Genomic DNA, 13096 nt, shown 5'->3' with positions numbered 1-13096 from the left:
CACTTCGAAAGAAGTGTTTTTGGAGGGGAGCTATTGGTGCTAAATGATGTAATGTTCACTATTCAAGGTATTCACCTTTTTTCATGCTTTTTAACAAATAAGGAAACATTCATGCTTTTTCAATTTGTGAGTTTAGTTGTAGTAGAAAAAACTTCTAAAACTACACAAATCTTAATTGTGATAAATAGGCCTTAAGGTCCCCATACACGGTAAGATCCGCTCGCTTGGCGAGATCGCCAAGCGAGCAGATCTTCCCCCGATATCCCCACCTACGGGTGGGCGATATCGGGGAGCTTGAAATTAAAAAAAATAAAATAATCCGATCGTTTGGCCCTGGGGCCAAACGATCGGATTATGTAGGCGGCAATGGGGCAGTCGGTTTGGGGACCGCAGCAACGAGCAGATGCAGTCCCCGATCCGACTGGATTTTCTAACCTGGTCGGCCAGCCTGCTCGTTTCTGCCCCTACACGGGCCGATAAGCTGCCGAATCGGTCCAAGGGACCGATATCGGCAGCTACAATCTGCCCGTGTATGAGGACCTTTAGACATTGTTAGGACACTTGGCTTACTTCTGCCATTGGATAGGGCACGGCCAGCAGTTATTCCGGTGGTGTTTTCTTTGTTATTGAGGGCTATAACTTAAGTTACGGATGGGTATTTCAAGCTCATTGCAGTTGAGTGTAGCCAAGCATGCACTTGAAAGTAGCTGATCACTAGAGTGAGAATCTGTCTATAGTTGGCCAATAGTCAGCGAGACGGAGATATGGTTTTTTAATGATAATTTGGTACAAAATAACATTTGTGCCCAAAATACCCTTTTTGTCCCCTTTGGGGCAGTATTGGGACATATTACCATTTATTGACCTTCTTATTACTCTCATGCCTGCATTTGCACAGGTATCACAAGTAATGTGTTTTTCAGAGTTTTAATACCCCCAAGCCAAATGCACATACCACAAGAAAATAGCAAAGGATGAATAGTTTTTGCCCTTCGATGCTTGCCTTGGACTTTATTTGTGCCGTAAATAGTCCTGCCTACATTTCTGCTCTGGACTCAAAAAAGAATTGAAATTCTGGACAAGTTGCTACTTTCTAGGAATCAAGCTGGAGGCAAGGGTCCAGGTTTCCTGACGAAGCTCTGTCTAATAGTACTGTTTAACAGTATACATTATTATATATTGGTTGGCCTGCAGGCCAAACAAATCAATCTTTTATCATGTCTCATCTGCTACTTAAGTATACAGTGTATAAAAAGAAGTTGGAATTTTTTTAGTACAAACAAACTAAGCCAACCACGAATGTACGACTCCAAAAACATGCCAAATATCTGACACTGAGCTGGGGCGCCTTAATCATCAGATGTTGATGGAAAATTTCACAGCAGGGTTCACCTCCTCCTCTAGCAACTTTTACCCATTTATACAGAATTCACGGTTCAGCTCTTAAATCCTTTCACACCAAACATTCTCTCCTTCCCAGTAAGACCAATTTGCTTAGAAAGGACAGGAAGGCTTAAGTGGTTAATAACTCAAAAACAGTAAAGTTCTGAATCATAACCATAAAGCTTAACCCATAAGATTAACCAACAAATGAAAATCGAAAATGTTACAAATATACAGAAAACGTTTTGATAAAATAAGAATATTTTTATGTCCCATGGCAGTAAAAAAAAATAAGTCTATTTCTAACCCATGACCAAAAAAAAAAAACAACTGGGTATTTCCACAACTAGATTTACAAGGTGAAACAAAAATAGCCATGGCTCATTTCCAAAGGCATCCTGGTTGACAGCATTAAGACATCCATATTAATAATACAGCAACCCCCGCCTGTCCTCAGCTGTGGAAAGATTCTTTGCATTGTAGTTCCACAACAGTTTCAGAGCTGTAGTGTAGACATTAGTAACATTGGACTGTGTAATATGTTTGTCCCAGGAGGCATGTAAGATACCCCATATACATAAAAAAATTATATTCCAGAACTATTTTATTGGGCTTCAAATGAAATCCCAGTAACCAAAGTGATTAAAATAGTTTGCTTGTACAGACAAGGGTAGGGTGAGATGTCAGCGAGATTAAAGAAGTTGTATTAATTGTAGGTACGTGTCACTGTCAAAGTAAATTTTTGGGGTAATTTTCTAGGAGGAATTTAAAAACTTTCCGAAAAAACATTTATATCGATGTAATTTTCTGAACAATGGGCTTTGGCATTATCTACAAGAAAGTATTATGTGCCAAGATGCAATACATTTTATAGATTTGTCTTGTCGAGTCCTGTAACTTTGTTATAATACAATATACCAGCAAAAAGCAATTTGTATTTAACCAAAACCATACATTTTACTCATGATTTATAGGGAAAGTAGTATTAAATCCAGGCTCATGAACCATTTACAGGTTTGGTTATTGCTGAAAAATTTATTGCCTCTAAAGCTGGAAAACCAATCTCAAGTGGCCAAGAACAGTGTATTTGCTTTCCCAATCTGCAGACCATTAGTTTAGACTAGATTTTGTTCATCTTACTTGAGCACCATCAGACTATAAAAATGCCATTTATTGGAGTGATTGCATTCTAAAGTACATCAGGCATTCCCACTGTTTTCATAACTCTTTCAATGCTGAAAGACCATGAGGAAGTTAATGGTTAAATTGTCCAGCACTGTTCTCTAGTTATCAGAATGTTTAAATGATCTATTCCTTTTGGCCTCTGACCAATGCCTACTGAAATAGCAGTAGAAAGAGCCACTCACAGATGCTGTATCAGTGGTAGAGCAGGAGAACTGAAAATTCAAGATTGTCTCGTAGCAATGGAAACGAAGACCATATACTGTTATAACATATACAGTTTTTGGAAGAGAGATATATTTGTGCCACAAAGCTTTGTGCTTACCACATAAGGATGTAGCTGAAATATATTGCTTTGTGGTAAAAATGCAGGGCTTGGTTTATGATTGCTTAAGCTTTTGTTAGGAAGAAAAAGAACTGTTTTATAAAGATAATTTAGCAACAATTTGTAGGTGCATATTTGTAAAGGTATGTAAATATTTTATACCAAAAAAGTCTAAATCAAATTGGGGAAAATGATATCATGTCTTTAGAGCACTGCATAACGTAAGGTAACCACATTTTATTCAAACAGGACCATTGTTGTTAGTTTCACTATTGTGCAGAGGATTGCACTTTGATTGCACCTTGATCCATGCTGTTGTTGTTGATTCTAAAGGTGGCCATACACGCTCAAATATTATTGTATGAAACTTTTGGTTTGTGTATGGTGGGAGACGAGGTGACTGGTAGGTGACCCCAGGGATTGTAATCGCTTACCTGATAACCCCGGCCGATGCAACTGTTAGTAGAAAACCTTAAGGCACCTCTTCTTTAAAGGACATGTAAACCCTACATTTATCTACCATGTATTAAAGTTGAGCTCATCTCCCTTAGACAAACTGCCTCATTTGTACTACATATATCCCCACTGTTTGCCAGCACCATCACATTTTTTTAAAAACAAATAGCAGCTTTCACCTGGCAGCCATTTTCCCTCTTACAAATAAACATGTTTCTACAGATAGAGGAGAGTTTCTATGGAAACTATTTTGAGTTGAGAGGAACAGAGCATGTTCAGAAGCCAGCAGCCAAAGTAAATTCCTAAGGGAGCCGAGTGGTTGAGAAGAGGAGAAGGAATGCTGAAGTCTTACCGTTAACCTTTTAGAAAAGGGAGTGCAGGTATTTAAAGATTTCAAAGCACCCTTTTCTTCATTTCTCCCTCTCTGATTTCTCTGATGTAAAACAATATTTAACTTTTAAATATGTTAAAATAGATAGCTAGGGTCAAATAAAAATCAAGTAGAACTGTAGAACATGCACAAGTGGTCTTGTACACCGAGAGGGCATCTTAAGGATATCTGACCTTTTGACTAATAAAATATCATACTTGTTGGACATATTTGTATTGCCATATTGCACTGACCACATTGATTGTCTTAATATTGACTGACTAATCTCTTGTTTGGGGAGTGCAAACACGGACCCTCCTAAATAAACACATAGGGCCAGATTTATCAAAGTCCGAATTTTGGATCTTAAAAAGTACGTTTAGGAAAAATTTGGATTAAATACGAAAATTTCTGATGTGCATTAATTGCATGAAAATATCATGATATGGCCCAAGGAAAGTCACCATACTGAAGCTTGAATGAATCCCAAACTTTCATACTCGTTGTGACAAATAAGATTTTGTTGCACAAAGTGGTGCAAAGTACAAAAAAGTTGCGCAAACTAACGAAAAAATCGCAGAAAACTCGCACAGTTCTAAAACTTAGAGAAAAGACACATTTTTCGTATTCGGACTCAATCATACATTGATGAATGTGCCCTGTAGTATGAAACAACTCTTTGTAGCCAGCTTTAGTTGCAATATAATGAACGTCATTAGAAAAAGTGACAGAAATAGCACTGTGGAATAAGTATTTTCTTTATAAGGTTTTTTTAGTGATATCGCTGGAGGTGCAAAACTGTTGTTTTTAATGGGATCTATTTTTTCCATCTTACCTCAATTAAGCTGTTGAACATACACACAAGCACATTGTGTAGCAGTGTAGCAATGTCTTACTGGCCATAGTTGCACCTGTTCTTAAAGTGTGCTTATTTATTGCTATCCAACTCTAGCCAACAAGCTGTTCTTGGTTAACAAGCATCTTTGCTTTGTCAGCCCACAGGGTGTTCTGTGGAAGGTTTTTTTTTTTTTTTTTTTCCATACAAAAGCACGAATGTCATCTGAAAATGCCAGTCTAGACAGTATTGCAGAGGACTTGATTAGAATCTGGGTCATAGCTGGCTACGAGATGCTTTACTGCATTATAAGTAGCCAGCTGTCAACAAGAGCCCTCATTGACTAAATGGTATGGATACATTTGTAGTATACCATACCTCATAAATAGATTTCTTTCTTTACAGCCACTCATTTATTTTTCTTTTGGCTTTTGGTAGTTCCAGTTAGTTATAACTTGACAAGATAACCACCCAAGGCTGTGTATAATTGGAATTTGCATCCAGCAACAAATATGTTATGGCTAATTAAAAAAAAAACTAAAAGCTAAATACGAAAATGAGATTTATGAATTCTATGATTCAGGATCTATCGCTTAACTTTAATAGCATGAATATAAGCCAAGCGCTACTTATAGGGAAATCAAATTGTCTGGCCACACACACAAAAAAAAGTTGTTGTGTGAAGAAGTCCACACAGGTCGCCAGTGACTTGGGTCACATTTATAGTGCTCATCAATGCAGATATATTCTGATCATCTTGGGGTGCAATTATTTAAAAACAACTGCACTGGGTGACCCTATCATACAATGTTTGGCCATCTTTTCCATCTGAGCTTACTGCAGAGGTCAAAATGATTTTAAGCATCACATGGGGAAAGCAAATGATTTTCTCCTTGTCTCCCCTTGGATTTTCTACCAGTACTGTTTACTCTCATTCTTCAAAAATACAGTTTCCTTGCCTCCTCATCAACAATTCTATTTATTATTCTAATATCGGAGATTTAGGGCACACTAAGAGGATTGTCCACTTTCCTCCACAGACATTTTTTTTATAAAGGCAGAGGAGAGCGGATCTGCTGTTATGCGCACACATAGGGCCGGATTTATCAAAATGTGAGATTTGAGCTCACCACAGAAAAATTCACCCACCATGGGATTTTAAGAAGCACATTTATCAATGGTGAAATTAGAGTCCACCATTTGATAAATATGCTTCTAAAAATCCTATAGGGATGAATAGAAAGTGGGTAATTTTGTATGTGCTGATCTGTAATCTTACATTTTTATAAATCTGCCCCATTGAGAACTTAATGAAACAATAATTATTATATTTGGTCATATATTGAAAATAAAATGATCCAATAACATCTGTGTGTAGAAAAAGTCAGTGAATCCTGAGGATTTCATTTGAAGGTGAAATCAGTGTCTGGTGTTTTTAGTCAATAGGATGACAATCGGGTGTGATTGAGCCTGTTTAAAGAAAGGGGATCCAATAAAGCCTGATCACACATTTGTGGATGTGTATCATGGCTTGAACAAGCTTGGTGTCTGATGACCTCAGAAAAAGAGTTGTTGATGTCCATAAAGCTGGAAAAGGTTGCAAGACTATCTCTAAACAGTCAGGCAGATTCTGTACAAATGGAGGGAATTCAACACCATTGTTACCCTACCTAGAAGTGGTCGACCATTAAAGATAACTCCAACTGCAAGGCATCTAATAGTCTGACAGGTTACAAAGGAACCCAGGGTAACTTCTAAGCAACTGAAGCCCATCCACAGGAGAACATTGAAGAGGAATGGTGTGTGTATGGAAAGGTAGCAAGGAGAAAGCCACTGCTCTCCCCCAAAAATATTTGGGCCTGTTTTGCTGCATCTGGGCCTGGACAGCTTGCCATCATTGATGGAACAATGAATTCCAAACTATACTGGAGAATTCTAAAGGAAAATGTTGAGAGACCTGTCCATGAACTCAATCTCAAGAGACAGTGGTTCATTCTGCAAGATAACGATCCTAAACACACAAGTCGTTCTATCAAAGAATGGTTAAAGAAAAATTCAGGGGGATTTTCTAGAATGACCAAGTCAAAGTCCTGACCTTGTTCCAATTGAAATGTTGTGGAAAGACCTAAAGTGAGCAGTTCATGTGGGGAAACCCACCGACATCCAAGCACTGAAGCTGTTCTGTATGGAGGAAATTCCTAATTGTGCAGGACTGGTCAACGGATACCGAAAACCTTTTAGTTGCAGTTATTGCTGCACAAGGGGTCACACCAAATACTGAGAGTGATTTACTTACTTTTGCCACACACACATAAGTTATTGGATCTTTTTTTTTCAATAAATTCATGACCAAATATAATAATTTTTGTTTCATTTGTTTAATTAGGTTTTTTTCATCTACTTTTAGGACTTAGAAAATCAGGTGATGTTTTAGGTCACATTCATATAAAAATATAGAAAATGTATAGGGTTCCCAAACATATATATTTATTTACCCTTGTAACTCAAATGTTGTTCAGGATAATTTTCTATTTGTTAAAATATATATTTTGTAGTATTTAATTAGGTTATAAATAAAGATGGGGGGCACTGAAATAATAAAAAATCAGCATGAATAAGTTTATATAAAAACACCTGGAGCATATGTCTTCATTTTTCAACTGGAGAGCTCAGTCAGCCGGTGCTGTTGTAAAACGTTGCCATGATTATAGTAATAGCTATCTGGAATAAATGATTTCATGCCTATTAAATTAACTTATTATTCCCTGGTGGGACCTTAATTAAGAACGCATTTTCAATAAATCTTTTGCAGCGTGAATGTTTAATTAAAATAGGAAACACAGTTTAAGGAAATAAGAATTTGAACAAATTGGGGGCATGTTACTTTAACAATGAAAAAAAACCCACAGAGCGAAGAAAATCTCGAGTTTTGCGGAGCGTACAATTGGCAGTAGCCCATGGCTGTCGGAACAGGGGTCCGGGGGGTCCACGCACCCCTCCCCCCATCCCAGAATTCTCTAGTTTTAATATTGTAACCAGTTTAAGCCATTTAAATTTTGTTCTGCTCTCTCTGAAGGACGAGAGCGTCAGTGACTCTGTCTTTGCACTGGATTCAGTTAACCCTACGGCTGCTGATTCCTTTTAAGATCCCCTTCATGGGATTCTACTTGAGGTCTGTAATAATAGTCATGTGTTTGTTGTCATTTTCATCTTAGCTTTCAGTTGCTACATATATAAATAAAGCTGACTGGGATAGCTTACGTGGTGGAAATGGTAGGAGACTTACAGGGGTATGGGACCTGTTATCGAGAATGCCTGGGACCTGGGGGAATTCCGGATAAGGGGTCTTAATGTAATTTTTATCTCCTATTTTAAGTCTACTTAAAAATCACTTGAATTTTAAATAAACCCAATAGGATTGTTCTGCCCCCAATAAGGGGTAATTATATCTTAGTTGGGATCAAGTACAGGTACTGTTTTATTATTACAGAGAAAAGGGAATCATTTAACCATTAAATAAACCCAATAGGGCTGTTCTGCCCCCAATAAGGGGTAATTATATCTTAGTTGGGATCAAGTACAAAGCACTGGAAATCATTTTTTTTAAATGTCGATTATGTTGTCTATGGGAGATGGCCATCTTGTAATTCATAGCTTTCTGGATAATGGTTCCATTACCTGTATTATTATTATGAATCTTTCATTCTATCAGTTGGAAGGATTCATTGTCACAGATTGCTCTGGGAGGAAGAGTAGAAAAAAGTATTTTATATATATATATATATATATATATATATATATATATATATATATATATATATATATATTTGCAATAACATTTTTACCTTTCAGTTTTATTGGACTGGCATCAAAATTGTAATTTTACTGAAAACTGTTTCATTCATTAATTCATTCAGGCTATGCAGCCAATTTTTGGCACCATGTCTTTTTTTTTTTTTTTTTAAAGGGGAAATGGCAGCTATAGACTATGGCAGAGTTTTCCCATATTCCAGATATACAGAAAGGACAGAATAGGAACATAAATACCATGTTCTTTTATGACGCTGTGCTGTGCCATTCCGGAGCGCTCTCAATAGCATACAAGGCATTTTTATTTGTATTATTTTATTTTTACAGTTTTACATAGCAATTTGATTTCAGCAGTTTCTTCTTTGTGCACCCTTACCCTAAGGAGGAAAGCTTGAGCTGCACGTGCTAGAGTCCTGCAATGGGTCGAGAACCCATGGGTTTTACTACAAAAAAGCGAGTACTCTGTGGGTTGCAGGTAGAAATTTCAGATGCGGGTCACATTGCGGGTCTTATATATGTTTCTTAATATTATATTATCTATATATATATTTTCTACCCCCACCCACTTCTGATGATGTAATTTCTGGTTTGCAGCAACAGCACTTCCTGTTTAATGGTGGTCAGCTCCCAAATGGCAGTGAGCAGTTTAGAGACACTAATTACTTTCCCTTTTTATGGAAAGACTCTGAAGTTGACTACTGATTCGGAAACGTTATCTTTTTCCCTTTGGTTATTTGGACTACATAGTTAAGGTTAAATCAATTATTGTCTCAACACATTACGCATTTTATTTTTGAGGGCATGTTTAAGCCCTGCATTTTCACAACATACTTAAAAAAGTGATGCGAACCATAAAAATACAGGGCGTGACACAACTGCAAACACGTGAAATGTTTGTTTAATTGATCCTTGCAGGAATAAAGTATGAAATGCAAAGCTGAATCTAGAAACTTCATCAGTCTTTTTGTTCTTATTTTAGGATATTAGTACCATAAGTGGCGTTCCAGAGGAGCACATCAAAACAAGAAAAGTCCACATTTTTGTTCCTGCACGGAATGCAATGCAGTCTGGTGTGCAGAACACAAAGAGATGGAAGATAGAATTTGACACTCGGGAGCGCTGGGAAAACCCTTTAATGGGATGGGCATCAACGTAGGTATCATATAAACAATACTGCATTACATGCAACACTGCTAGATAATGAACCTTGAGAGCAGACTCCTTATGACTTTCTCTATTTCTTGATATTTTAAATTACTATGACTGATCTACCGCTGATCTATAAACAGTATTGATCGGCATTTGCTTTTCCTTTTTGAATTGTCATTTAATTATTGATTTGTGAATATTTTGATGCCCTGACTTGTAGTTGTTTGGTTCTGGGTTCTGTGATAATATTAAAGCTCTGTGTAAAGTGTGCAAAGTGATAACATAAGAAGAGCCTAAAAAATCTTTCATGGAAATTGACATCATAAAAAAGAGGGCTCTGGGAAAGGGAGCAACCACCTAACTTGAGATAACAAGTACCACATGCATCAGTTGAGGTCCTCCAGCTATTAGTAGCATTCCCCTTCCATCGCTGGTAACCTTCAGGCTAGTGGTAGAACAGCTGTCAGCAAATGCTTCATGTCTAATTGATGGATATCACTTATGAAATTAAATAATAACGATTATTGCACCCATAGCCACCAAACACTTTTACCACAAAATCAGTGTTCCCCAACCAGTGGCTCAGGGGCAACATGTTGCTCCCCAACCCCTTGGATGTTGCTCTCAGTGCCCCAAACCAGGGAGTTATTTTTGAATTCCTGACTTGGGGGCAAGTTTTGGTTGAATAAAAACGAGATTTCCTACCAAATAAAGCCCCCTGTAAGCTGATAGTGTGCATAGAGGCTGCCTAATAGCCAATCCTACCTCTTATTTGGCACCTCTGTTAACTTTTATGGTGCTTGTGTTGCTCTCCAAGTCTTTTTACATTTGACTGTGGCTCACAAGTGAAAAGGTTGGGGCTCCCTGCACTAAATTCTAATTGCTGACTGTCCATTACTGAACCTAGGCAAGCTTCACCTTCTTAATACCTTCCCCCCAATACATTAGGGTGCATTCACTTACCCTGATGCAGTCTACAACGTGCACTTTGGGATACAATGCCCATGTTTTTTCCCACAATGCAACGGTCTCCCCAGAATTCATGCTTCATTGAGCACAAGCGAGCATTGCATCATATGCTTGTTTATAAATCAGTGCACAATGAGACTTTACCTCACTGCTTTTTACAAGTTTAAAGACTATGCTAAAACATCATGGCATAAATATATACATAATTCTGCCGTACACATTTTTCTCTATAGGTGCAAAGGAGATTTTTCATGTATTATGTATGTGCAGGGTGAAACTTATCCATTAAGTAAAATTAACATGAGTTTATAGTCAGGCTCCTGAGAACCTAAACAGTACGGCCCCATAAATCCATACGGCCATATTTCACTAAAGCTGTCACCTGCCTGATACGCTCTTTGTACAAACAGTGTGGTCACCTGATTTGAAACTTTCCCCCTTTCCTCTGTGCATATGCTGTGTAGGATCATATTTACCTAAGTTCAAAGTATATGTTTCTGGTAAATGCCTTTCTTTTGATTATGTTGTGTATTCTGGAGATAAACCTGGGACATATGGAAATGGTGCCGGAGCAAGAACTTGGTTCCAGGAGATTAACTGCGTAATTGCGCTCTTTTAATAAACATCGGCTTTGCGAGTGGCTGAGCTTTTCTCTCCTAATGTAACAGTAGAAAGCTAAATACACATTTTTCTCATTTCATTTTTTTTGAAGGGCGGATCCCTTGTCCAATATGCTGCTGTCCTTTTCTTCCAAAGAAGATGCTATCTCTTTTGCTGAAAAGAATGGTAAGAAATCCTTGTAGAGTAATAAAATGAATGATGATCTTATCACCTCTAGTGCTTCTTGTGGTGTCTAACCCTTAAGGTACCAATGGGCTGAGGGCAGTGCTGTCCTCCCATTGCCCCAAAAACTTTGTATAAAACTTAATTGAAGCAGGTAAATGTCAGTGGTCTTTGCTTACTGAAATAGACATGGTCCCCTAGGTGTGTCGTCCCTGAGCAACAGGCGTGGGAGCTGAAAAAACCTAATATACCTGGTTTTTATTAGAAAAATTTAATGTCAAAAGCTGTACCAGATGACAAGTTTTATGGTGGACCCTCTGTCCTGGTCAGCTGTCACCTCTGGGCAAATGCCCAGTTACCCACCTATTGAAATAGCCCAGGCTCTCTTGCCCCCACTGAAAGTTGTCACCAGTCACTCCCCTCATGATGTCCCTCTGCATGCTTATTTGCATGTAGGGTGGGGCTTCTGGTGGCCGGCCGGGTTGCCTAGATCCCCCGGCGGGCTTGGCCTGCCTCTGTATTTTAGCACTTACTATATGAATTATGTTAAGTATAGTACAGAAATCATTTGGTAAAATAGCTATTTCTGTCATTTTCAGCCTCTGACTTATTTTGGTCCAACCATAACAGGCCTGTAGCAGCCACAGATCTTGCAGATTTAATGGATTTGTAATGTAATAAAAGGCACTAAGTTTGCCCAGGAGCAGTAACCCATAGCAACCAATAAGCAGGTAACATTTAACGGTCACCTGTTGAAAAGTAAACATCTTATTGGTTGCTATGGGTTACTGCTCCTGTGCCTTTTTTTTACATATGCAGGTTAAAGAGCACACATGATTAGTAGGATAGAACAACCCAACCACACTGAACCACAGATTAATATTTTTATTTATATTGTTGTGTAGCCCAGGCAACAGTTAACTTGGCTCTTCTATATGTATTTCTACAATCATTTTTAGTCTGTTATTTAAGTCACATAATGTCATCTAATGCATGCTAAGAGAGTCTGTTGACCCAACAGATTGTATTTATAATTGGGGGATTGATGTGGCCCTCTAAAGTGGCCCCAAAACCTCTGGGGTTTTGCCCTCTTCGGATAATACTTTTATTAGAATGCAGTCTGGAACCCAAACATGCACTCTATTGAGTAACTATAAATAATGATGTATTTGTACAGACAAATGCAGCAATTCTGCATAAAATTAAAAACGTAAAATTGCTTCTTTCTGCTCGTTGACCGTTTATTTTTAGACCAGCCCCTATCATTTTATAAATGATATATACATTTACTTTGAAATTTATTTTAGGATGGAGCTATGAAGTTGAGGAGAAGAGGATTCCAAAACCAAAATCCAAGTCTTACGGAGCAAATTTTTCTTGGAACAAGCGAACAAGGGTATCCACAAAATGAATTGTTATTGGCTATCCATAAGTCTGACTGTGAGCTCAGTCAGCTGCGCTATATTTATAGAACAAATATAATACGCTTAATCTCCTAATAAATATGACCTTTAAACTACAAATGAATCTTGTGGAGTCTGTTTTAAAATGTTTTTGAAGTTTTCCAATTGAGCCTTTGATAAACTTATCTATATATAGCAGCGGCGACTTAGGGTGTTCAAACCTTTAGGAAATTGCAGTACGCATAGGCCAGTAATAGGGAGGTTTAAATGAGCTGAGCAGCCTATAGTATTGTGGCAGTGTTTTCATAGCCACTTTGTAATCCATCAAGCAGAATTCCTGCTTTGTAGTAGCTCCTACTTCTAAATGAGTCATCTTACATTCCTTTTACTGTATTACAAAGGCATTCTCTCTTTATTCAGGGGAAGAATCT

The 13096-nt window shown here is 37.8% G+C and overlaps 1 protein-coding gene across 2 annotated transcripts in view; it reads left to right on the top strand.

The window, feature by feature from the left end:
- Nucleotides 1–12785, top strand: part of ndufs4 (NADH:ubiquinone oxidoreductase subunit S4) — a 64138-nt gene extending 51353 nt beyond the window's left edge. For both annotated transcript variants that reach the window (XM_002941029.5, XM_002941030.3), the window contains exons 3-5: nucleotides 9341–9513; nucleotides 11192–11265; nucleotides 12570–12785. In XM_002941029.5, coding sequence (XP_002941075.1) covers nucleotides 9341–9513; nucleotides 11192–11265; nucleotides 12570–12673 — 351 coding nt within the window. In that variant the 3' untranslated portion in view covers nucleotides 12674–12785. The remainder of the gene's footprint in view (nucleotides 1–9340; nucleotides 9514–11191; nucleotides 11266–12569) is intronic.
- The last annotated feature ends 311 nt before the right edge of the window (nucleotides 12786–13096 follow it).

The sequence above is a fragment of the Xenopus tropicalis genome, chromosome 1 (assembly GCF_000004195.4).
Source record: "Xenopus tropicalis strain Nigerian chromosome 1, UCB_Xtro_10.0, whole genome shotgun sequence".
NCBI classification, from domain to species: domain Eukaryota; kingdom Metazoa; phylum Chordata; class Amphibia; order Anura; family Pipidae; genus Xenopus; species Xenopus tropicalis.
Note: the sequence above shows the minus strand (reverse complement) of the source record. Positions and strands in the feature narration are given on the sequence as shown.